Here is a 27,818-nt window from a genome sequence, read left to right as displayed (position 1 = left end):
CAAGAAAACAGGTATCTGTAGAGATGGCAGATGACATATGCAACCAGGTCAGTTTTAAACTACTCCAGACTGTTGGTTTGTGGTTACAGGAGGGCAAATGAAGATGTTGCAACAACACATTATTAAATTCAAAATGCTCAGAGAGTGCACGTGAACAAAAACTTCAGATTTTGCCAAACGTAGCATGGAAGACAAAGAAGTACAATATTGTGTTCTGAATTCAACTTTAGACAAAGACCAGGAGAAGGATAAATGGAGCCAACCCTATTCTCAGGGGGAAAAAAAAATCACTTCTTTAGAGGAAAGAGTCCTGAAATAAAGGCCTAGGTTTTTTGAAGCAATGCAAGAGTTTGGGTACTCATATTTTATGACATTAAAACATACTTTGTATGCTGCCATTCACGAGGCATAGGTTCCAGAAGACAAGCACACTTCACCATGCTCTGCAGAATGTGCACGCTCTCTGCCACTGGGCACCCGAGTGCACTTGGCTTCTCTGGCATTTGTTTTCACCTCCAGCTTATGAAACAATTAGAGCAAACCACTGACTCTTCCCTGATGCCACACCTGATGCCTCACTTTTCTACTTCACTGTCTGGGAATGGAAAACAACAGCAGCCGAGTCAGAACACGCAGTTTAAGGATGTTTTGCAAAATTTTATAAAAAGCAGCACTTCTGAAGTCAATTCTCAAAAAAATTACTTGGTTTAAAGATTTAAGGTTAATTCACATCATTCCTTCACTATTTCAGAATGAAAGTTCTCTTAAAAATATAAGAGCATAAATAAGCACTGAGTTTACCAGGGACTTTCCAAGGTTCTGACATAATTTTGTGTATTTGTTGATGAAATACTGACTTTCCCAAGCTCATTGCTGACAATTCCTCCTTCCCCTTGTCTTTTGTTTTTTCTTCTTGAAGAGCCTTTTAAGTTTTCTTTTGTCTATAATTAAGAAATTTTGCACTATGAGGTACCTCCTTTCATCTTCTTTGGGCTGTGCAAGAAGACTTCCCATGAGAAGGGAATCCTTGGCATGGTTTCCAGATAAGCCAGGTCTGTATTTAGGGTCACAGGTGTGAAAGCCACCCTTTTCAGCAGCATACAGAGTTCAGCAGCAAGCACTTTCTGCCAACTATGAAGCTGAGTCAACTGTTCCATCTCCTCCACTAAAGGACTTTACCTCTAGGGTTTTTCTCCTTTGCCCTTCCTGTCTGAATCTTCATGGCTGTCTTTCTGTATTTTTTAGCCTCTGGAAAAGCTCATTGCTTAGGTATAATGCCTTTTACCTTTATCACAACCATAAAGATATCTTCTGGACCTCTTTTCCCCACACCCTTCCAGAATATTCTGAACACATCCTTCTTGCTAGCCTTTTATACTCTTTCTCTGTCCTTCTGTCCTGCTCCATTCTCTGCTTCTCAACAACAAAAAAAAACTTACAGAGTGGATGGTTTTGTAGTTAAAGACAACGAAAGACATTCCAAGCCACAGTTTTTGGGTTTACTACATACTTTAGTCCCATAAACGACCATGAGAAAGTTGTTCAATCCCTCTGAGATTACAGCTCTCTGTCCTCTGGAGGAGGAGCACTGCTGCTCAGAAGTGAGAGTGTCTCTCTGCTCCAACAGAGAAGATTTGTCCTCTACTTGACTCAGCTCTGCACATAGAAGCCTCTGTGTTAGTTAATTTCAGTTGTGGTTCCTTCATCACCGCCCTGGCTAGGACAGAGAACTTAATATCCAGTTCTGAAGATGTAACACTGTGAAAACAGCCTTGCTGATCCTAACTCCTCACCACATTTAGTCCTCATCATTCACTGCAACTGAGCATTCACATCACAGTTTGTAAACTTCTATTCCTTCTTTTGGTCTTTTCTTCTTTTGAATCTACTAGTTAACTAGTTGCAGTGAAGCTCAGAGTAACTATGTAAGGCAAGAAAAGTCAGTCATTATGAAAAAAGTATATTTAAAATAAACAAACAGCCCTTTACATTGCCCTTGCCTTTTTCCTTGTCCCAATGTTCTGAACCCCATTCTTTAGCTCTTCTCAGTTTTCATTATACTTTCAGTGCACTGTATTTGCACTCAGGCAAAGTTGAAAAACTTCCTTTAGGCAGAAACTCTTACCTGAGAAATTCATGCTCCCTTAACCTAAACATAAAATTCAGACTTCAATTAAACTACTGTGAATTTCATAAAACTGAGTATTACTGGCACTTGCACTGTGCTAAATGTTTTCTTGCTGCTTAGTAGCTGGACTTCAAAGTGATGTACAGTTTTACCCTGGAAATCCTCTCAACAGACAAAACATAAAACTTTTAAGACTGTGGAGTACTTTCAATATTGTGGTAAAGTACAATCCTCATTTTCAAACAAATCAAAAGTGTAAGTGCTACAGCAGCTCTTCTAAAAATCTCTTAATTTGGTTTACCTAAAAAATGTTATTGCAGTGTCATACTCCTGCATTTATAATGAGAAGTGCCTTTAAATGGAGCTGCATTTTTTATGCATATCCTATTATGGCTAAAAATTGATCTACTGCTACTGATAGTAAATTAAGGCTGTAATGTTAAGAACATAAACCTATATTTTTAATAGAGATTGTTTCTATGTAACCTAATTATCCAGGTTACTATCTGAGTCATCTTGTTACTAGGCTGAAAAAAACCTCGGAAAAACAAAGCAATACTTTGTCTAATATTACTGAATCTCAAGAAATGAATTATTTTCTGTGGAAAGCAGTGGTTTTAGTATTATAGTATCACACTGTTACAAAGAATACTTTCAAAATAAGCATATTTAGATCTCAGACTCATTTTAAGTAGCTTTCATAATTTTTTTCTAACCTTCATTTTAAAATAAAGTATGAGAAATTTAATGAATGAGCTCAGTTAAAGATGCCTCCAAATTCTGGGCTGACGGGTTCTACAATCCAAGTTGAAAGGCACAAGGAGGGGTAGTGAGGGGTTTCTCTATCCCTCTGCCAGTCTTATTAAACTCAAATCCTTGCCAATTTAGTCTTCGCCGTTCCAGACACTCTGTGGAAGAGATGGCTGCAGCCTCAAAATGGAGAGTCACCACTGAACAAGTCTCACCTTTTATTTGAAACTCCCTCTGAGGAGGTTTTCCATTCCCCCACAGCTGGAAAGAGACAAACAACAGCCCCTTTTTTACCACAGTTGTCTTGCTGCAGGTGGGTGCCATCCTACCTCTTCTAACCAAGCTCCTTCCTGCATCTAAGAGGATCTAAAAAATCCCTCACTTGATGTGGCCTGTCCTCTAAGACACGAAGACTCGGGGTGATAATGGGTCAGTACAGTCTAAAGATAGATCAGCTTGCTCTAACAGCTTAATAGCTCGTTACAGGCAGCTGTAGCACTTAATGAGGCAAAGAACAACAAACTCTGCTCCTTCGAGGTTCTGCTCACAACTGCTGGGAGCGGCACTGGCCAACTTGGCAAAAAAAAAAATTAGGACTACAAAACAAAAACAAAACAAAAGAAACAAAACAAAAAAAAAAAAAAAAAAAAAACAGACAGAAAGCAAGAAAGAGAAAAATCATCCTTTTACTACTCACCACTAAGTTAATCTCAGAGCTGATGACAGTATCTGCATATCCCAGATGCAAAGCCTGTGTCTATGAGCGATACTGGCCAGAGATAGCATAAATCAAGTCTGCCTACTCACTCACTGAACTGGTACCAGGACAGGCTCTCCAGCAAACTGCTGGAAATGGATGCCACCTCCACCACATTTGATGCTCAGTTTAAAGGGAAAACAGGAAAGCTGTCGGACTGGCAGTTCTTTTCCTTTCCCTTTGCTGAACTCCAACACCAGATTAGCAGCCTGGCAGACGGTTACAGGTCTTCACCCATTCTCAACCTACGTGTTCCATCAAGCACTGCCAAGAAAGAGCCCTGACACTACACTGCAGCCTCGGGATACACGGTTTGGAAGAACGCAGAAGCTCGACCTTCTTAATTAGTTAATTCCCCAGAAGGAGTTCATTCCACGAACATCTGCTCTTCCAGGGAATGTCAAGCTTTGCTGGAAGAAGCAAAACCAGTAACAGATCCACAGTATTCATAGGGCTGACATTTTAAAATAAAACTTGCATGGCAGTTACTTTAAGGGCCTTTTTCTTTAAGCAACCTTGTCACGACTCATCAGTTTGGGACTCCAGAGGAGAACCACCTACATTGCTGAGACATCATTACTCTTCATACAGCCCATTTTCAGATTTGAAAAATCTGCTGGTTTGTATTCTGCAGGGAAGTAGTAAAGGAGAGGCTACTGCAGTCATATCTAAGAAAAAAAATATATAAATGCTAACACTGTCGGATCATTGCAGTCACTGGGTTCAAACATCTTTCCATATTGAAAAGTATGATGATATTTTGGACCTGACAGGAAATCACCAAAATTTCTTCAGTGCTTCCCCTGTGAACCGAACAAGTCAGAAACAGAAATGTATGAGCCAGTGCCCCAAGTGCTCCAATGGTACTCTGAGGCTCATCAGACTGTGCTGAGCAGTGAGGCATCCCTGAAGCACTATAAAACTTCAGTTAGAACTTGCAATTCAGAAATCTCCCAGTGACCCCATTATCAGCGTAGCATAGAGAAAACAGGGCTGGTCTTGGTATATGAAGGCAATGACTATTCAGGGAGCTTTAATCAGAAGGAATTTAACTGAACAAACAGCCGTGGCTCCCAGAGAAAGGACGAGTACTTTCAATTTTTAAAAGTAGCTGAGCGTATGCTCTAGAACAATAAGATAGAATTATTATACTAAAACCCTTTAATTAATGCATGCGACAGAAGCTGTGATTTTTAAACCCTAATCTCCCTGTCATTTCAGTTTTTAAGAAATAGTAAGAAGCACCCATCTGCTCAAGCTGCCACACGAGGCCCAAAGTTCTGTTCTCACACCAGTTTCATGCCGGATGTCTCAATAAATTTACTGCTTATTTACATCAGCCAAAATGGAGAAGAAAGCCGCTAATCTCCCAAGTTTGGCCTTGTGCTGAAACAAAATATATTTTGCTGTTTCACACAGCATTCTTCACCCTAAAAGCAGGGGTTTGTCTCCCCCTCCCCCCAAAAAAGAAAACCCATAGGGCATTTCTAAAAGCCTGACAGATGTTTAATTACAGAGGCACTAGCAGGCATTATTTTGAGAAGCTCAAACACAGAACGACTGTATCTGACGACCAAATGGCTAAAGTGTCTGCAGTACCACTAGCGAAGCAAAAAACTCTGCTAATCCACGTTTTGCTAATTCAAACACCTCATAATTCATATGCAAGCAAAAAGCTGCGGGTAGCACAACACATCTGAATAACCATTTAATAGGAGGAATCTGTGGTGCAATCTCATGTTACCAGGGGTGTATTAGGAAATACAGCAAACAGCAGTCAGAGCTATGTTGTGAAATATCAAACCCAATTCTTACTCTCAGCATCTAAGAACAAAGTACCTTTTGTAATGCAGGTTTCTCCCCCGTTCTGCATTTATTAATTCATTAACTTCATTCATTTAAATAGGTCCTTTAGTCACTGATGTAAATGAACAGGGAACTACAGTACGCCTGTGGCTGTGTGGCAGGAAGAGAATAGAGATGGCACTGCCTTCTCCACTGTTATTTCCAGCTGTTTCTTACAAATTTCTCACTGATTCCCTGGAAGTTCTCACACTAGGTTCCAATTAAAAAACTGCTTTATTCAGACAGAAAATCCTAGTTAGGACTATTAAAAAAATAAACAAAACCCAAAAATCCAGTCACACAGACCTTTAACTAAAATTTCTTGGCTATGCCTCTGAATGGAGAGGAACCTGCACCTTCTTTGCTGAGTCAAATTCAGTAGTGAATAATTTTCATCCTTTATCCACCCTCGGAGCTGAGCAAGGCGTACGCGCCTCGCTGTATTGTAGAATTGTGCGCTGAGCACGCAGCAACATGAAATATTGTCCTAACAGATTTAAGCATGCCTCAAAGCACATTGTTCTGACAGCGCCTGGGTCTCCGTCATCACTCTCGTAACTATCAATGATTCTGGTTAATTTTACAATCACAAGAGGTACAAGCCTCCATCTGGTTAGTCTACATATTGCTGCGGAGTTGGAATCACACTGATCAACAAAATATGTTGGCTAGTAAAGCTCTGTTAAGGTGGACTGGTGAGTGGAGAACAGTCCTGCTTTCAGCTACACTGAGGACCCACAGGAAATACAAGGGAGAAGAGCAGGGGATTGGTGCTCCCTGGGGAAAGGTGCCTGACACTCTAGGGCTGCTGGGGGAGGCCAGACACACAGATCACGATTCAGATGTGCCAGCAGGTCTGCTTGGTAACCTAACACACCAGGTGCAGTCTCCTGAGTGCCTGCAATGCATAAAGCAATAGCCTGCCACGGCTCTTTCCCTGGAATGAAGCTGAAGGGAAGAGAGTTTCTGGTTTAATGCCTGTGACTGAAGCAAACTTGCGAGCACAAGTGGCAGAGTTTGCAAGCACTTCTTGTTCCTCCCCTTGCTCAAACCCCAAGTACAAGAGCACCCTCACCTGCAAGGAAATCGTGGTGTATGTAGCTGCCACTACAGAGCAAGTCGCCACCACTCCTGTCATCCCTCACTAAGCAGCCCTGGCTCACAGATCTTAGGGGCGGTCAATGCAGGGATCCTGACACCAAGAGTACCAAGGTTACATCCGTGCCAGCAGCCAAAACCAGACATCCACAGGACTGTCAGCATGGATGGAGACACTGTGGCAAGACTGCTATTTGTGTTGTTATAGCCCTTTCTCTACACAAAGACAGCTGGAAGTGTCACTTGGCTGGTATTGCTGCATCTGCGTCTGAGGTCCCCTTTCACCAGACCCACAGGGCTCAGGGGGCAACACTGCTCTAAGCCTAACACATCTAACACAGACAACTCTGCTGGCAGAACCTGAAACACAGAGTGCATCTAAGCCTCCTGTGAAACAGGTATTTCTTGCTTGTCTTCCAGTTCTGGGTTACTTCTGGATGCTGTCACAAACCAGGAGTCCTCTCCATCCCCTTCTGTCTTCCAGCACAGGAGATAGTGTTGATTTCTCCCAAATCTCACTCAACTGTGTTCTTACCTTCTAATCAGGCCCTTTCTCTGAACTCCTGGTAAGCAGCATATTTAAATGCAGAACTGTTTTTACAGATCTTTACCTACAGCTCTTCTCAAACAAATCTGCAAAAACACAAATTACTGTGCTCATATGCAATGTACTCCATAAGCAAAAGAAATTACAAATTCAGGAGCCTTTTCTCATTCTGGAGTTCAGAAAACACTTCTCCAGTAAGACTCTGAGTAAACTGATTTAAATGCTCTTGAAACTTCAGCTTATTCTCAATGCTAAATTTGCATCTGAGGCTCATCACAGCACAGTATGTGTAATGTAGGATTATACAATGGAACTCCCTTATGCAGCAGTTAAGAAGCAAAACACCTCAACCCTTATACTGTTTTGACCTTCTTTTTGCACTAACCTACAAGGCAAACAGAAGCAGTCCACGAGCAAAGGGCAAGTGACATTTCTTTCTCTGCTCTTGCTGACAACTCCCCTTCCCACAGCTCTACTCACTTCTACTCACCATCAGGCACAGCACAGAATCCCCCAACCATGTTTTATTTCATTCATCTAATATTATTCTAAATATGTACAAGAAGCCTGCTGTGATCCCACTGAAATCCTCGATGCTACAACTGGTAACCTCTAAAGAAAGAGAACTAGTCCGAAGAACATAAATATAAAAACCAGTTAATTCAGAGCCTCTCCTAGAGCTCTGGCCAGCTGGAGTTTTAAAAAACACAGTAGCTCCATATCTTAAGCAATGAAAAACAGGTTACAGAACTGAGCAACAGGAATTAATAAAAATGACCAAGGGTCATCTGTAGTCTATCAATCACTGTATCGTTTACAGTTCATATTACAGTAGAAAGGTATGAATGTTGTCAGTGTTATACAATGGCTACTCAGATCTATCATGAATAATTGATAGAGGTCATCCATCTGAGTCCCAGCCTATTAGTCAAAACTCTAAACCTGCTGTTCACCAACAGTAGAGCACTGCAGATGAAGGATAGAGGGGCACTTACAGGGAACTATTTTCAATGATGCAAGCAGTTATAAGGGAATGCAAAAGATCTGAAAAGCAAAAGCTGAATTTTTCTGAGACCTAAAACACTATTCTGTGAATCAGCAAAACAGCATTTCATATATACACCTATATACCTATTTTGTACAATTTATTGCCAAGAATAAAATCCATAAGGCAAATCTGAACTTGAGGTTTCAATCTTAAATCTCTTAAAAAGTTGAGAAGCTTTAAGAGTGTTTGAGTTCAAGACTGAAAAGTGCATTTGCCTCACACTCCCTTAGGTTGTTTGCACTGAGCACCCATTATGTCTCATCCTGACAAAGTGACTCTGAACTAAAATCAGAGTAAAAAACCTTTGTTAATAGAACAAAGTTTTGATGTTACTTTTAAAATGAGTAAATAATAAACCAGGAATAGCTATATTTCTGAATACACTGGGTGTTTGAGGAACTAAGAGTTGCAACATGACCTACACCCTGACACAGACATTACCCAAGTAACTTACTCCATGACTGTATCAATTCCAATGGTAGCAAATGGCAGCACACCTTGGAAATTTGGAGCAAGGTTAATATACCAAATAAGCATCTACTAACTACAAACAGTCCTACTAACTAGTGCCTTGTTTGTTTACTTGCAATTCACCATGACTGAACTGAAGAATCACCATCCTGACTCTCCCAGTCCATCCTGCAGGGTGCAGAACAGATCATAATTTCATTTTAGCTTTAAGGTCAAGCTCACTGAGCTGCCTTTGTATGGTTTGTAAGGGCAGAATAATCCTTTACAACAATGACACCTGAGATATGGAATAGGATTGTCAGCAGCCCCACTTTTTAATCTTTACAACAGCAGTTCAGCAGTGGCATTTGAAACAGCCATGATATAGTTACATCCTGACAAGCAACACCTGAAATGCCTTCCCTAGCTTTGCACATCCTAGGAATCAACAAAAAATTAACATTTTTTCCAATAAATTAAGAGGCAGGTAGCCAAAGTACAATTTTCTCTGCAAATGGACGAATATCAGAGCCTACTTTTAATTCCCTTTGCTGAAATGCAAGGCTCTGTCTAGACACCAGCCTTAAGGCACACTTTGCATATAAGGCAGGTCAGGGTATACTGGAAGCATAAGGATTGTCAAAAAACCTGTTTGGGCTTTGGCAAAGTAGTAGTACATATTCTGTAGACAGCACAGTTCTTAGGCTTCTGTCTGACAGAAGCAAAAAGATGCTACAGTATTTTTGACAAACTCAAGCTTTCCTTGCCAAAAGCCATCCTCTCCCCAACTCAGCCTGTTAGGAAACCAGCCTGAAGAAGGCAAACCTCCACCTTTTCTTACCCAGAGATAAATTTTGTTTATTTTGACTGACTCTTGGAGGCTGCGTGCTTCGGACTTGCAGACTCAAAGATCAGTGATACTGGTTTTGTACTGGACTTTTTACAACCTGCCACTCATCCTTTGCACCAACTCAGTGGAGCCATATTTCAACCAGAAACAAACATCCTTGCCTGAACACACCAGGAGTGCCTCCTCTCCCATGCTTCCTGTAAATGGCAAAACCCAGTCCCACTCCCATCTTCACTCCAAAATATTTTTCTCACACCAAGCTCTTGTTCAACAGCTTGTGTGTAGTGGTCAGGCTGTAGAGACCTTTCACACATACAGTCAGTGGTTGCTTTTGATGGGTCAGACTCTCAGCTATTCCACTCCCAAGGCTTATGAATACAGACTTCCAGGCAAGTCTGGAATTTGGTTTGAAACACTGGTTTGGAAACAGGGCACTTGAGGAGACTGCATAGTTTCCACTGAGAAATTTACAGCTGAATTGGCTGAGCGGTTGTATGGAGGCAGGGTGAGGTGAAAACAAGACAGAGGGAAACAGATTTGATAGCAAACAACTAATTCATCACTCACTTAACTCTTTGCTTCCCCATAATTTCTCAGCTAGTTAAAATGCCCATGCAATACTTGATATGGACAGGCAAATACAAACAGCAGCATTTAGCAAATCAGTTATTAAGATTAGTTTTGCCTTACAACAGCTGAGCAAACTACAAGATATTAACAAACTTCATAATGTAGGAAAATAACTAACTGCACTTTAAAGAAAGCCTAGTAAAATTACTACACCATCAGAAGGGAGTAATTTATTAATTATGTGATGATCATGTATTTCTGTTCTTTTTAGCTAGGCCTGGAGATGAAATATGAGCCTTATATGGAAAGAAGCTTTGATGACAATAATTTATTTGGGAAAGCTTTTCCAGCCTTTTTGTTTCACACAAATTATTTGAATGTTTAAAGTATTGAAATAGTTTCATATCTAGGTATTAATAAAGAGAGGCTGTCTTTACCATCTTTCATATTTTATTAAGCTTTTAGTGAAAATGTGGCTGCTGGCTTATAAGCAATTAAAAATAATATATATACAAGCAGGCAGCCATTTTCACAGTCTGGCAAGTAACAGATTTCCATAAATAACAAAGAATCCAGGGTCATGATATCAGCTGTTCAGAAATTTTAAAAAGTCAGATTGCTTCTATTTTTGCAGTAACTATTTGCTGGATTATTTTTATTTATGGCTTGAAACAGAATCTAGAAATGTTTTCCCTGAACTTTAGATACTATGCTCCTGACTGACTGGCTTTCTCTTTGCTCTTTTTCACTTGCCTTCCATGCATCTGTGTCCAGTCTGAGGGCAGGAAATGGCACTGGCTCAGGAGCTGGGCCTGCAAAGGTCTGTGAACATCTGAATATGCTCCTCGTGCTTTTATATGCCCATATTGCACAGATATTGGGTTATTTGTTCCCATAGATGGTCGGCTGCCCTGTTACCTGGCTCCTCAGATGCAGCATTAATTGCACTGAGCATCAGTTTTAGGTAATTAGACACAGCTGTATGCTTGAAAATGCTAATACACAGTGGGAAATCCTTCTGGAAGATTTTGGTCATTAACACTTTCACAGTTCTCATATATACCATTATCTACTCCTTAATTCTCTGTTTTGATCCCTGTTTTAAGTTCTCTTTTACTTTTCCCCTGGGGACTTTGCCAAGCTTTCCACTTGAAAATGATTCTGCGACATTGTGACTCTGCCTCTTTCTAACAGAAAAAACCCCATATATATAATTCTGTGAAACTGGAAGCCATGTCCTAAAAAGATACAAGAAAAAATTAAATTTAAAACCAAGTATTTTTGACCAGCAGAAGTTGATAAACAAGATGAGGTCGCTGTGTTTTTTTTGGTTTAAATGACATATGAAATAATGCATTTCACATACTTCTTCCTCCCTAGAAAAGCTGACCATTTTTCTCGAAAGAGACAGGAAGTTCCTCTTCTGGGAAAAAAAACCCTAAAAACAACAAACACCAAAATTGTCTCGGATCTGCTCAATTAATTTGCTTCCACAAACATAGGTCACAAGCCATGTTAGTTTAGAACCAGATTTTGACAATCACATTAGCTCGTGATTCAGGTAACTAAAAATAACAATAATAAAAATAATAAAAAAATCTATGCAACAGTTATTGATCAAAATTATGAGACTATTATTGTTATTGCTTATCTAATATAAAGAAGTTGGGTTTCAGACATATTGAAAAAATGGCTTGTTTCATTTTGCTGTATTGGGGGGTGCAAATAAAGAGGGAAGAGATTACACTGGTGATTGTGAAAGCATGAAAACTCAACGGGCAAAAAGGCACTCACAGAAATAAATACAGCACAAAAAAGTACAGCAGAATAAAATTAAATGGGTTCATCCAGTCTGACTGCCTATCTGGCACCCCAGAACCAGAGTACACTATTAGTTAAAGAAAATGATCAAGCAGTTTCTTCTTTGTTTTCAGGAGTCCAGAGAGAAGAATGCTGTCAGAAGAGCAGTGATAACGTGGTAACCCCAGAAATTAGAGAAGTGCATATTGCTTTAATTTTGATTCATGAGCAAGGATTTATTTTCTTCCTTTTTTTCCCCTAACTGCCACTAACTGTATTTCTGGTGTTCTGCTTCAAGGGAGCACCAGGCTACTAGGGGATTTCCTAAGTGGGATTACCCGTGTTTCCTCAGTTCCTGCTGCCTGCTTACAGTTGCACCTGTGACAACTTAACCAAGTTGGCTGTCAACAACCTGCAACCAAACGTGAAGATTTAGGCTCTCTCAGAAACAAAGCCCATGGATGAAACGTAACCTCAGGGTGGGATTTCCTCCTTTGGCTGAAATCAGTAAGGACTTCTAAGTCCTAAGGAAGAAGGGAAAATCTAAGCTCGCCTAAAAACTTCCGCCTTTTTGTCAAGAGTCTTGTTTCTCCATTCAGCTTTTGCTGAGGTGTAGTCACAGTGCAGAATACAATTAACTCTTGAGTAAGAGAGGAATGGGAAAACAGTTTCCCTTCTCTTCTCAGGAAAAGCCTTTTGGGGTGGGAGGGTGGGCGCCAAAACAGAGAAGCGCCAAAGCCTAAAGTAAAGAGAGGCACAAAAATTAAGCTTTCATACAACATCTGTATCACATTTACACATGCACTCACTTCCAGGGAAGTGACAGACATCAAAACTAATGGAGAACATCCCGACTCTCCAAATGCAGGAAGAACACTGCAGCTTTCCCAGCTGTGCTCTTGGGACTGTAAAACAAGAGACTGGCAAAGGAGGCTATTTTTTATTGCTTTGACTATTGGTTTTGGCCAGGTAGTACAACAAAGTTCTTAAACAGAGTTATCCTATTGCACTGCAAGAATTAGGTACACCAGGACTACTGGAAAACAATAGCTGCAGAGTAAGCTTCATCATCCTCTGAATGTTATGCACACTAATTGGTTCCAAGGTCAACACTGTGATGCTACAACAAAGGGCTGTAGCTTAAGGGTAAAGAATAAACAGCAGGAGTTAATGGAAATTCTGTTAATATATAAATGCCCCCCAAATTGAAAGAAATACAGAAAATAAAATATTCTGCATAAACAAAACTGATTATGAATCCAACATGCAACCTTAGCTCTCAACAAGCTGTTAATTTCATTAAAGAAACAAAGCAAGTATTTCAAGTCACTGTAACAAGAAAGCAACACATTAAGATTTTGAAGCTACTTTGACAAACACTGCGCTTGCCATGGGTGCCAATTTATTAATGTAAAGAATACAGACAAAGAAAGGTGTCTGAAATTACAGTATTATTCACAAAATACCATTATGAGGATATAGGCAACTTTGTTCAAAACACCACGTGCGATTGCTCCACTGAATCTAAACATCTGGGGCAAGTTATCCATCTGGCTTTAGTGCCTTTGAAATGACATGCTACATTTAAGCTAAGAGGTCTGGTCACACCAGTTTTAAGTAATCATGTTTTCATAGTCCAGCACTTCATCTTTTTGAATCTTTCATTCCATAACATTTTTGATAAAAATACTTTTAATCCTTTTCCCCACACAGCAGGAAAGTGAAATAGATATAGAGGTACAAATGTTTCCTTTCTAAGTTTTTCTCCAAATATAACAATTATCTCCTGCCACTCAAGCACTCAGATGAATAAGTGCAAGGGAACATCATTATCCTTATGATTTGCCGGGTGAAACACTAAGATGCAACATATCAAAATGGAATCCCTCATTGTAGGTTTCCCTATCACTTCTTCCCTTTTCCATTTCCATTGTTTTCAGGACCCTGAAAGAAACTTTTATCTGCTTTTCTTTCACCTGCTCTGCTGCTGTGCACACCTTCAGGTGCTGGGACTGATTTTGCGGGGTTGTAGCACTGTGTGTCCTCCTTCCCCAATTCACTCCAAACATGAGCAGGATGACACTGAGTTACGACACCTCCCTCTTTGATGCTCCACTTTTTCTCCATGGTCACTCATTTCCTTCCTTCAAACAATACTCTGTTCCCAAATGCCAGCTGTGCCCACACAGGATGAGTTCCCACAGCGTGCCAACCTCCCTGGCACGTGCTGCTCCAGGCCTTGGCTATCCTTATGGACCTCCTCCCACTAGGAAGCCAGCACTGTGACACCATTTATGCAAACACAGCATGCTTTTACCTCCAGCTTACTTCCTTGTGCCATTGATTCAGCTCTTTTCCAAGGCTGCTCCTCGGGCTCCCCACTCCTACATGAACTGCCTATGGTTTGCAGCTGACAAGCGCCTGAAATCCAGACCCTTCAATACAAACTCCTCTATCACTTCCTCCAGGTCACAAACACATCAGAGGAAAATACAAAGGAAAATATCCCCAGCCAGGTCCCATCCATCACCCAGCTCTTGGCAGCACCAGCCTGAGTGCCTGGTTTGCCCACAGCAACACCGGGATACATCATAAAATGGCACTTTGGCTCCCAGCTGGGACCCTCAACAGAAGAAATATGGATTGGTAATCCTACAGTGTATATGACATGAGATAACCTTGATATCATGCATCAGATCAAACATGTGCATGTCAGAAAGCAAATTCACAGACAGGGCAGTTACTGCAGAAAACCACATTTCTGGCTTGTGCTTTAGCATGGCTCTCACTCCCCACAACAACAGGGATCTCAGGAGAGCTGTCAGCAACAGAGACCTGCTTGGAACTATCAATGAGCTTCCAGAAGAAGCTGTTTACATCATCTGGATGCAGCTCTAATAGTAACACATCATACCTTTACCATGTAGATCTATTTATCTATACTTGTTACATAAACCCATACACCTTCAGAATTTTGTGTCTTTCTCAAACCTTTTTCTGCTTGATGGACTTCTTAATTACATTACGGTTTTGGCCCTTTCCAACCTTTCTTTCTTCCCTAGGCATCAGGTTTCTTTCCTTTTGGCTTTTATAGGCCTCAAAGAAAGTTGCAGAACTGGAATTTGAGTAAATACTTTATGAAGAGTACTTTCCATGATGCCCTGGTTGAGTGAAGTCAGTATTTCAACTTACTGAATATATGCTAAGATACATTTTTTTTTTTAAACACAATCTTGCTCTAATATAATTGACCAAGAAATGTCAGTATAGCAGAAAATTCTTCTTGGCACATAAAAACTTCATTATGAATTAATAGCATTTCATTTCCAATATAAGCCTTACTATTAGACATTTGCATATTGATAACACCTAAGATAAAAAATCCTAATAACTTGCAAAATTATATTATTATGTTTGAATTGTAACTAATGTGTCATGTCTGTGTGCATTAAACTAAAAAAAGTACAACACTCCCTACTTCCACAAAAATAACAGCATTGAGGCTTCCTTGTCTAATATATTTAGCATTACAGTAGCAAGTAAGTGATCCTCACTTATGCGTACCCATTTTGTTGTCCCAGAACAAACCAAGTAAAGATTAATTTTTTCCTGTTACAACTTTACTTGTCATTCTGTGTTTGGGTACTTTTTAAGCCTTCTCCAGGCATCAACAGTACTTAAGGTTAAGACATTTCTGGGAAATTGCTGTGCATGTGGATACAGATATGTGCAAGGACAAGAAACTTCTGCAAAGTATTATAAGGGGTTTAGGATTAATATGTTCCATGTGCAGTGTAAGCTGTACTTCCTGAATTCTCTTTTAAGGGAAGAGACAGATCTGTTTGCTTCCTTATCTAGCAAAAAAAAAAAAAAAAGGCTTTACTACCTACTGAATAAAGGCTAAATCACAGAAAACTGATCAGACCCTTGGTTCAGTAGTGCTACACACCTACCAAAACATGCAAAAGGCAACAAGGAAACACAGCATCTGCTCCACTACCTTGGGGTACAGCAGGCACAGGAAGAGATGAAGTCTTTTATAGTCCATTATCATCCTGAGTCACTGCATTCAGTCCTTCACCACCATGACACTGGTGAAAGATCTCTACTGTCAAAACACCTAGAAAATGCTTCACAGGATAGAGGGAAGAGAAAAAAAAAAAAAAAAAAAAAAGAAAGAAAAAAGCCCTTTAGCCCTTTAGACCTGAGGTTCACACTTCCCAAAGAACCCATATATTTCCCTTGTGGTTATGCTTTTTTCTCCCCCCGACAAATATTTAGGTTTTGCTGACAACAGCTTGCCTCAAATGCTATTTAAGCAGTAAGACATCACAAGACATATGCTATCCTAAGATAACACACACCTCTGAAGTGCTGTTAGGTGTAGCTGATGCCTTCAACTGCCTGATGAATTTGTTATCTCAAAGAAACACAAGGTTTGGGAGTGCCTTACATTACAAGCTAACCCTAAATTTAGTCTTTAAATAAATAAATAAATAAAATCTGTGATTTTGCATCCTGTATTAAAAAAAAAAAAAAAAAAGAGAAGAGATCTGACTTGGAGTAAATCCTAACTTCTTGCTCCCAAATAAAACTAAACTTTTTAGCTTTATACTTGTGATGTGACAGAAACAATAATTTTAATGGCTAATTCCTTTTTAGTTATTTGAAGTAACAGAGATAATGAAGTCATAACTGAGGTTTGAGATTACTAACCTGGAAAACAAATTTCTGAAAGCAGGAGGGCAAATCTTTCCCCCTGGGTCCTGTACAAGGATGAGTATCTCAGTGCTCTAATTCCATGTTAAGTAAGCACCCCTATCAAAGTCACAATAATCATCACTTGAGCGAGTACTTTTGCCTTTCACATGGACACTTTCTCAATAGAGATCCTACTTTAAAAGGATGAAGGGTTGGATTTTTGCCCTCAGCATTACAAGAGCATAACCAAGCCATCAACAGAGTATCCACAAAAGACAATTCTGAGACTTGCTCCTCCCCTAGACTTATCCCCTGTGAAGTTTGCATGCTACGACGCATTTCAGGATATGCAATTTACACTGGCATTGATTAGAGAAAAGAAAGATTTCCCTATTCTTCTCTAATCTTAGGCCATTAGGTGCCAAGTGGTTCAACAAAGCAGTTTACAATGATTCCAATCTCACTGCTCTGTGCTTAAAATCAAGCCAGCAGTTATAACTATTGCTGTATCAGGGCCAAAGTATTCTGCAATTTTCCAGTCCAAATCCATGCTGTCTATAAACAAGAAAAACAAATTCACCATGAAAGTAAGTTCCCTACACATTTACAAATCCATTCACGGCACTGAAAATAATGCCTACCTGTCACTTAGAAGATATGGGACAGTAGCAATCACACACCAAGCACAAGGATCCAAAAGTCTCCTTCAAGGCCCAAGGCACTGAAAATTGTAACACTAAACTCAATGCTTTCCTCCACAGTTTCAATAAAATTCACTATATGCTTTTCATGTCCCTAAAAACTACAGGCTTGCTGATGATAAATCTTGTAGACAATGAAAAGAAAACTGAGAATAAGAAAAGCTATCAATGCTCCCATCACAAAGGGTTCCCTTAACTGCAGGCAAAGTTGCTCTTGACTTTTACTGGTACAACTGGTACCACAGTCAGGCCTTTTCACAGTAAAGTAATCCAGTGCCTCAACGAGACTACTGGGTTAGAAAGTAATAAAGTGAAGTCAAGTGAGACCTAGTAAAACTTGTATTTGTAAAACACACCTGCAGAAAACAAATTATCTACCAAGGCTAGGCCCAACCACACATTACTTTTATATCCTGTGCAGCCCTGGGACTCCCCAGCATTTCAGCTCCTGCAGAATTCAGCCCATCCCATCCACTGAGAGTACCTACTGCCAAACTTAATGCACTAAAAAAGAAAATCTGACTCTGGATCGAGGGCAAACTGTGAACCATAACGTTAAGAACCACAAAAAGATTTAACAATAAAGACATTTATACAAGCCCCTCGTTAGCAGTCATTTACAGATCAGCAGAATCCCACTAAGCACAGTCATGGAGCTACCAAAGTATTTGGGAATCAGATTAAAACCATCACAATTTTCATCATCTGAATCTTGTTTTACTAGCTGGGGGATGGCACTCCTCACTCACTGACCAGAAACTGCCTCTGCTTGAAAATAAAAGCACTACACAATGTGATCTTTTGACTGTAAATGTCACAAAGCAGTATTTCACACACTACAGTTTGATGTAATAGAAACATCCAGTACAAAGAGTTACCAGAGATGCTAAACTGACGTTTACAAGGCAGCAAGGTCAGAGCAGGTGTCAAGAAGTGAGGGATTTGTTAAAACTGAGGTTCTGTGCAGCAGGATTTCCAAGTGCACATCCCTATATGAAGACATTTATCACAGTTACTGAAGAAGAGCTAAAAGCCCAGTATCAACACTGGAATCCCTGTGCAACTGACTTCAACATAAAGGAGTATTTTTGAATGCACAGACTGAAACCAAGATGGCCAATACCTTTCCACACCCTTGGAAATATTTTTTTTAATGCTACTCTGTGGTAAGTGTGGAATGGTGACCGACAGCTCAGGAAGGAATAAACAGAGACATAAGCAATCCTTTGAGGCAGCTCTTGGGACAGCATTTCTAAAAACTGTGAAAGTAGTAGCATGAAGAAATAATCTTGGGCATTTTCTATAAGCTTCAGGGCAAAGCTTATCCTACTATGACCTACCTTTAAGAAACCACATTTCCTTGCTTCCTAAGAGATAAAATAAAGGTTGGGTAAACCTATCTCCCTCTTAGCAGCTTGTACAATTTTTCTTCCAAGCTGAGCTGTGTTTTTGCTTATATCACAGAAGCACAGCTACAATAAACTGCCTAAATAATACTTCTATCTCACTGTGTCACTTGGAATTGCATATGGTAACCTGCAAAAAGGAACACTAACAATTAAAGCTAAATACAGCAGAAGTATCTTTGACATGCACAAAGTTCTTCAGCACTTAACACCCTCACAGAAATGTTTACAAGGAATAAAAGTAGTGCTACAGCTGGTCTAATAACTTCAAAACACTGCATAAGAAATTGTCTCTGAGCAGCAATAAAGGCAATCTCTGTCATGACAAGCCATCAGTCCACTGAAGTATCCCAAGCTCAGCCAACAATCCTTAGTTCTGACTTGAGCTGACTGTGGGTTTTCTGTTCCTCATCACCATGCCCCATTTCAAGAGGAACTTGAATTGCTGTTTAACACCCTTGCTGGCCACCCACATTACATAGGACTGGGTAAAACAGGCCTGGTAATGCAGAGCAAAGTGTGGTCATTAGGAACACAGTGGAATTTACCTAAGATTCCTACAGGGCAATCTTTGCATGTTCCTTAGTCAGTATGGTGTCAGGTTAATGGACAGCATTAAAGGGTACAGACTGCTTTATGCCAAACACTGCTGCCCTATTCCAACCAAACACTTCCTGCATGGATTTGATGAAGCATAGCTCCCACCATCAGCCTAAAATACAGAATGAGCAAGCAACTTCATGTGTGTGAGGTGCACCTGGCAAGAGAGGGTTTCAACCACTTCCTAGATGTCCCATGGCTTTTCTCTCCTCCTCTCCTCTCAGTACACACTGCATTGATCCTAGCTGTCAGAATTTTTCTTGCTATCCATTTTCTTGGGACAATCAGCATAATTTCTATTTTGTTCTCTTTCCTGGGCAGGTATTCCCATTAAGATCAACCCACAGTCAAAGACAAATAGAATAAAAAAATACTGCTGAGGGCAACACCACAGGAATGTGTATACTCACACAGGAGATACCATCTGCAGTCTGGAGGAGAGTACAAGAGTCCAAAGAGGAGGAAAAAGCAACAAGTGCTGCTGTGGTGATATACAGAGGAGATATGACCTGTACTGGTCAAAAATGATGGTTCAACCTGCAGTGTTTTGCAGAGAAACCTCAGATCATGAGAAAGTACCACACTGCACACGACTTTGCTAACAAGCATCACGACTGGACTATCACTACAGTCCATTACATTGCATTACAACAAGGCAGATAGGAAAGAGACATTTCTAAACAGTATTATTAGATGTGTTCAAACTAGGTAACAAACTAGGTAATGGATCTAGTCCAAATCTGCTTTAAGGAACAGCTGAACTCTGCTAAGCCCCAACCAACATCTAATGGATCTCTTACTGCTAGCACAGGTTTTTGCTTCTGCCCAACTTCCTCTATGATTTGAAGCATCAATTTGCTTGTAATTCCAAGTCCCAGAGTTTCATTGATCTCACTGGAATTAAGAATCCCAACAACTAGTTTGAGTTGTAAAGCTGAAAGGGTTTTATATTCCAACAAGCACCCCTCAGCAATGCCCAAATTAACTGGTGAATCACAGCATAAGACTGTTATCTTCACAGTTCTGAGACACTGTTCCTCCTTGAAACTGCCTTATTTCTTGGAAGCCTGGGGCAATAGCTACCAATTGTCCAGCACTGAAACATTTTCCAGTTTGTTATATGCTCCTTCAGGAAACTAAATATGTTAAATAACTTAAACATACTTAAGACTGTACATATAGAACAAGATCTCATTTGGTGTAAAAAGCCCCAAGAGCACTGCCCTTAGCAGCACGATACTGTGGGATTTACACTGAGAGTCTGGCATGAGAAGCATATGAAGTGCAATTAACCAAGATATGTAATAAAAATGTTTGATTTTTACATAGTGGAGAGACCTCCCCTTGCACACAGAGAAACACTTTTTCATGTAAGAACAATGAAGTCCTGGTACTGGATACTGGCAGCTGTTCCATACACTCGTGCTAGCAACAGAAAACATTTACTAGAACTAGCTCTGTTCTCTGGAATTACTATACATTTTTATTTTTCTAATTTCATTTGCTTAGCTGCCTTATTCTTATTGTTGCTTTCCTCCCAAAAATTACAGCCTTGCTGCTTTACTAAAATATTAAAGCAACTCTAAACAACTTTTACTTTTGAATTATTTTACATGAAAAGATTTCTGAAAAGATGCATTTTTCAATAAACTTCCAGCTCCTGGACTTGTTATAATTCATATGTGAGCAAAACAAAGTCCAAATTTATGCTTCATAAATCTCTCCTATACTTCTTTCTCAGAACTTGCCAATGTTATGTTTCTATTCAAGCATTCCAGTTTATATATAGGATTTTCATGTAACAGGCCTGGGATAAATGGTATGTGTTACATCCCCAAGACTGTATAACCTGTAAGCAATTCATAGGCAGCTGTCTCTTCAGTTTACTAAAAAAAAGATACTAAATCAGTCTCTGGCCATGCTCTTCTAAGAGTTTTTGAAATGTAACAAACCTGGTTTTCACATGGAAATCCTCATGGAGTGACCCACCTGAGCACAGCACATCATAAGCCTTTAGAGCTTCAGTGCAAGCCATCAATGCTGGCACTGCCTTGGAGGGTCTAAACTCCAATGCTACTGCACACCTCTCTTGAGCCCCTCAGTTCTCCTGAAACCTCATCACCGGCTCAGCTTCCTTCACCAAAGCCGTGCTTCTCTCCACCTTCCCCCACTCTCGTTTCTCTCCACCTGCACCTTACTCCCATCTCATCCCACTCCTCCACGGTGCTCATGTTCTAAGCAGGTCCCACCACACGGCCAGTGATGCCTGATGTAAACCAAGCACAGCCACACACCGCTGGTTTTTATTCACTGTTTGAGTTTTTTCACATTCTGCAGAGTCCTGTGCCCACCTCAGTCAGGTCACGAGCTCCTCGGGCTGAAAGCAGCATTGATTCGGGGCCCAGCACAACAGCCCTCACTCGCAGCCATGTGCGCAATACGGGTGAATCAGTCTCTCCTTAAAACACTTCAAAAAATCAGAGCAGTCCAACAGAAGGGGAAAAAAAGACAAAGAGAAGGGAGAGTAGAGGCAGGAGATAAAGGAAATAGAATACACAGGATGGTTTTTACTGGAAGCAGCATTCCAAGCTGATACATCCTCTCCTTTCCCTGATGTCCTTCCTTGACACGGCCACGCTAGAAACATCATTCCTCTCCTTTATTCCTATATAATAGTCCTTCTCTTTTCTTCTTTTCTTTTATTTTCTTTGTTTTCCCCTCCTAGATAAATTTTAACATTTACTTCCAGCCCAGACTGACAATGACATACCAGAAGAAGCACCACCTGTATGGCACTTCCTCACTGGCTGGGCTACCTCAGGTCTGTGCTTTTACTCCATGCTTGCCAAGAACCAAGAGGTATTTAAATTATTTTCACTTCTTTTACTCATCTTTCCACCAGCCAACAGCAGTCACAGCCGCAAAAATTCTTCTTCCTTCTTCATTTCAGGACTGACATATAGCCCAATGTAACAAACCCAAACACCTTTGCTGCTAAAACCACCATGGCAATGAAGGGGCTCAATGCCTTAAAAACACTAACTACCAAATTACTTTCATATATCTAAAACTACATTTTAGGTGAGAAGATGAAAGATTATAAAAACAGTGTTTTCCTTTCACTTTTATCAACACATATATAATCCCTCACTACTCTCTCAGTCATATCTCTGGGGCTCTTCTCAGGGAAAATGAAAATCATTAAAAAGACCCAGCCAAAAACCTCAATTTGGGAAAGAGGGGCGCAACAATCTACAGATGGTTCACACAGCTTTGGATGCAACTCAGCAAACATTCAGGTACAGTTTTGCAAGTGGCTTGAATGATAAATAAAAATGAAGAATCATCTGGGGCAGGAATACCTCAAAAACACCCAAAGTCTGGTCTCAAGGAAACAGCGCTCTGAGCCACCTCTTCCCACATGGCTGTCACACAAAGACTTCACGTGTGATCTCTGCATGACGGGTATCACACAGTACACTATGTGTAACCCTACAAAACTCAGTTACCCTCCCTCCAACCAGATAAAGCACACTTTGTAGTCAGCCCAGCAGCTGATAAACTGGGTTTGCAACACTACAGCCCAGTGCCTGAGAAATCATGATGTTACTCAACAAAGGCAGCAGGGGCAAATTCCTGTTAAAAGGAGTGCCTGCCCTGGAGCCTCTCAAGCCCAATTCTTGCTCTTCTCCCAGTGAGCCCTGTCAATAATCCCGGCTCCTGCCACCCTCAGCCCTAAGTGACCACAGAGGTGCCCCACCAGCTTCCCTGCTGCAAGACCCTGTGCGTCAACAGCACTCCTCAGATTATTAAGAATTAAATGCACAAAGAAATACTTTCAGCTGAGTCAAGGCCACAGCATTCTACACTTGGCAGTCCCAAGGCCCTTTTCTGACACAGGATAACACAGTAATGTATGAAAGGGGGAAACAGAGAGTAAAGATAGGAAAGTAAAAAAAAAACAAAAAAAACCCAACAGATATGGTAAAACCTTCTGAGTAGCACAAGATTTTCCTGATTACAGCCCAAGTAAAAATAATGCTGTAGAAATAATTTCTGGAGCACGAACTGAGAGCCCTGCTTGTCAGCCTCCACTGGGGAGGAAGCCTGTCCATGGGGCTGGAGCTCTATTCCTGATGGAAAATCTTCACCTGGAAGAGTAACTAAAAAAAGCTGCAGCAAAGGATAGCAAACTACAGCAGTTCTAGGACAAAACGTGCTTCAAGGCCACACCAGAACACCTCATTTTTGCAGGTACATACACCAGGGCAGAATCTGGCCTATATTCCATACACCTTAAGTCATTGTTCATAGGGGAGGGGAAAAAAAACCATCTTGAGTTACAGCAGAATCTGCAAAAGAATAAAATTAATCTTACAGCTTGCTGGACAGAAGGACTACAGTTCCTTAGAACACAATACCAGGGCAGTGCTAATAAACCTCCATACCAACATGATAAAATTGGGAAACTTTAGTCCTGAACATTTGCCTATGAAAACTCCTTTTATACATAACAAAACAAATAAGCAAAAAAACCTTAAACTTTCTTTCAAATTAAAAAACCCTATAATTTGTTAAAAAAATATTCCCTTCATTAAGACAGTGATTTGAATTAAATAACCTCTAGTAATAGGCAGCATTTCTCTTGCACTGAAACATTTCTCATTAGCCAATTAAATACTTGATTAGCTCTTCAGCTGTGATATTAGCAAATATAAAATGCCGCAGCCACCCTCCCAGCCCATCATTGCAAATACATCCCTTTTCCAAAATGTGCCTTTATTCAGACCCATCAGTTTGCTGCTTCTTTACAGTTAAAGCAAACGAGGATCAATTTGATACCCAAGGAAGTGAGTTTCCAGTTGCTGGCATCAGTTAAGCCAGTAACTTTAGTTCCTATGAGAGCAAAGTGCTGTGTGACTAGCTCTCCCCTTTCAGTCCTGCAGCAAGGGCTCAAAGCCTGAGCTGAGGCAAGAAGCAAAAGAGGCAAAGATATGAGAAAACTCCTCTTGTTGGAAATAAAATATGGAGAACATATAAGAACAGTTTTCCTCTTTGAACATCATACAAAGAGGTGTTGCAGTATTTTTAGCCCATGTCCAGAGAAATGGTTTTCCATCCCAGCAGTTCTGATTGCAGCACTGTACATTTCACTGGTGCAACATGGCAGCCTCATTTAACTCTAGACAAAGCTGCAGTTTTAGCACCACACCTTGTGTCAGCTGAACCAAAGTATCTCAGGTGGCAGCTGATGGACTTGCACACAAAGTAGGCATGCACCCAAATAGAATAGTTCAAGAATCCAACAGCACATAGGAAAGCCAAATTCTGAGTCTTTTAAACTTGCAAGTAATCATACTGCAAATATTTAAGAATCTGTAGGAATCTAGCTTGTCACTGGACTTTCTGGAGAGGTTTTTTTATGAAAAGGTGAAAAAACAAAAGCAAAAATTGATGTTCTTGGATTAATTTGAATATATTCACCATTGCTTCAAAAAATTACGAAAAGTGTGTAACAATTCACAATTCTGGTAAATGTCTCTCTGTTGCTGTGGGGTCTGAAGCCAGGAGAAAAGGCAACATTATATAATATCCTGAAAAAGCAAGGTAATTGAATAAACCCACTCTCTTCCACAATACTGCAGATTACTTCATCCACGATGGTCTTGAAAATGAGTTTAACTCTATAGTTAACTATGTTCTTCGCAACAAAAGGAATGAAAATGAGAGGAAACCGTTTTTGTTCACCAAACAGAAAACAAACAAAAACCAGCAGAAGGGCTAGTAAGGAAAGAATGGTTAATCTCACATTTCTAAAAGGGTATTATAAACAAAGCATGGTGAACAACAAAAATAAAGGATTAAAAAAAAAGATACGAAAGTGCTTAATGGTGTTCTTTTAAATATTTACTTTGCTGCTATTTGGAGAATAATTTGTTCCATTTAGTAGCATTGGGCTCAAAGGACCGCTTTAATCCAGAGAGATTAATTATAGCCTTTGGAGTTATAAACACAATTTGGGAAGTGAAGCGGAGAAGAGGAGAGAGACTCCTCTCACGCTGGCGTTTTAACAAGTTTATGTGCTTTGGGGCTACGCTACGCAGGCCACACCTGTACACTGCAGGCAGAACAGGACAGCCATGAATTGTGGAAAAGCAGCCCCCAGGACATCCAGGGGGCTATCCTGAATATCCTACAGTGTTGCTGTAGGCAACTAAAATACTTCTCAGGTGCCCTTCATCAAAATACAAGCTCACCGGCACATTACAAAAACATCATCTCGCTTTTATCACCTGCACCAGAGAGGAGCTGCCGCACTGAGACATGCGGCGCACACAGGGTCTCTGAGACCTCTCACATGCTTTCACCTGTTTCTCCCTGTGGTCATCGCTGTGTCCCAGACCAGGAGACACAGGGACCAGCAACAATTACTGGGGCAAAGCTGGGAGCGGTCTTACCTAGCAAGGGATTGGCCGCTCCCTCCTCCGAGCTCTCCTCAGCGCCCTCCTCTCCCAAGCCAGAGGTGGCCGAGTCCTCCGGGGCGGATGCAGAGCCGGGGGTGCTGGGCCCGCTGACGGAGCCCGAGTCCCCTTCCTCGCTGCTGGAGCCGTAGCGGTCGGGCTGGGCGGCCGTCCCGCCCTCGCTGCAGCTCCTGCGCTCCTTGCGGTGCACCCGCGAGTGCAGCACCATTTGGTGGTAGGTGCGGAAGATCTTCCCGCACTCAAAGCACTCCGTGGACTTGTTCTGGGCGCCCCGGCGGCTCTGCCGCGAGGCAGGGCGATAGTCCAGATCCCCGGGGGCAGGCGGGCAGCTCTCCCCCGCTGGGACACTGCTGGCTTTCTCCGGGCGCCCACCGGTGCAGCTCTTCTTCTTGGGGTTGCTGGGTGAGTCCTGGTCTCGCTTGCGCTTCTCCTGGTTGACAAGGATATACTCCCTCTTATCCTTGTCGTAAGTCACGTCTGCATCTGCCAGGGCCTCATCCCATCCCACATACTTCACATACTCTGAGGGCTCTACTACTTTTCCTTTGGTGGCCAGCTGCCAAGCTTGGTAGCTACTGACCGGATCCAGCTCAGCTACTCTTTTCCCAGGCTGTCCTCTCGTAACTCTATCCAGCCCTACAGATGGCCGTAGATTGAGACACTGCAAGAAAAACTGCTTGGTTACCGAGGAGCCAAGGCTCCCATCAGTCAAGCCTTCAGCTTTATCCCCGGTGCTGCCCGGCTGCACACGGTAGTGAACAGCATTATGCACTTTCAGGCTTTCCATATTTGTAAACAGATTTCCACACTTGGTGCAAACTTCATACAGAGACAGGCCGGTCACAATTGTCTCCTCTTGTATCACATCATTGATAGTGGCAATCAGCTCCAAATCATTTTTTGGTTTGTTTTTGCTCCCAGACCTGGGGCCATGCGACTTCATGTGGTTTTTGAGAAACCAGGGCTCCTTGAATCTCCTGCCACAAATATGGCACCCGTGATCAAATGACCCCCTATGCTTTTTCATGTGAGCTTTCAGGAACCAGGTTTGACTAAAGGTCTGACCACAGACTTCGCATGGGAACTCGCCCACATTCAGCTCGCTCTTGCAGTTCTCGGTGTAGGTCTCCCCATTGGGGACCTGAGCTGTTATATGGTCTTTCTCTATGTGGTTTAACAGCGTCTCCTCCCTCAGGGTCATGTAGCTGCACAGCCTGCACTTGAATGGTTTGTGGACTTGGTGCAGGTGCTGCTCCAGGTCCTTCTTCCCTTCAAATTTGTTTTTGCAGAAGGTGCACTGGTAAGAGGTCAGCTTGTCATCCTCCTCAGCTGGTGCCATCTCTGTGACCTCCTTCTTGCTGCTTCTCAACAAGATCTTGCTGCTATCAACCTGAGTGGTACCGTTCAAGATCTTGTTGCAGGCAGACGTACTTTTAGTGGGGCTGGTGCACCCGCCAAGGCCCTCAGAAACGCCCATCTCCCCCAGCTGTGCCTCTCCCATCTCTGCCTCGTGCCCCTGACTTAAAGTGCCTGTCCTGTGACTGCGGATGTGAATCTTCAGGTTGCCCTTTTGGGAAGCTCTGTGATCACAGTAAGGGCATTTGTAGGGCTTCTCACCTGTGTGCTTCCTCATGTGCTGCGACAGGGAGCTCTGAAAAGGGAAACTTTTACCGCAGATGCAGCAGCTGTGGCACATGGTCTTGTCAGCATCCACGTCGTTCTTGCTTAGCTTGCCAGGGCTGGAGGATCTCCGTAACTCCATTTCTGCCTCTCTGCCACGATCCATCTGTATCACTGCAGCAGGGGGTAAGCGGGGCAGGAGGACAGAAGCATGTCCGGCAGCAGAGCAGGGCTGGACCGCGTTCTCAATCATGCGGTTCTGCAGAGAGGGGCTCTATTGCTTCATCCTCGGGGTAATGCTTCCTTCAGCCGCTCCACAGAGTCCACAGCACCAATTTATTTCTGCGTGCTTTGTAAGCACAAGGCACAGATCACCTGAAACAAGAACAAAATCACACAAATGTACAGATTCTTAAATATATTCAAACCTGTTCATGCTTTGAATTCAACAGCCCCACCACTCAC

General features: G+C 41.5%; 1 protein-coding gene across 2 annotated transcripts in view; it reads right to left on the bottom strand.

The window, feature by feature from the left end:
• The window catches only part of ZNF516 (zinc finger protein 516), a 101,753-nt gene that overhangs the window by 31,000 nt on the left and 42,935 nt on the right, over window positions 1-27,818 (bottom strand). For both annotated transcript variants that reach the window (XM_063165120.1, XM_063165124.1), the window contains exon 2: window positions 25,710-27,728. In XM_063165120.1, the coding sequence (XP_063021190.1) occupies window positions 25,710-27,606 (1,897 nt within the window). In that variant the 5' untranslated portion in view covers window positions 27,607-27,728. The remainder of the gene's footprint in view (window positions 1-25,709; window positions 27,729-27,818) is intronic.

This window comes from Melospiza melodia, chromosome 1 (genome assembly GCF_035770615.1).
Source record: "Melospiza melodia melodia isolate bMelMel2 chromosome 1, bMelMel2.pri, whole genome shotgun sequence".
Taxonomy (NCBI): Eukaryota; Metazoa; Chordata; class Aves; order Passeriformes; family Passerellidae; genus Melospiza; species Melospiza melodia.
The sequence above is the reverse complement of the archived record's forward strand: the minus strand, read 5'-3'. Positions and strand labels throughout refer to the sequence as shown.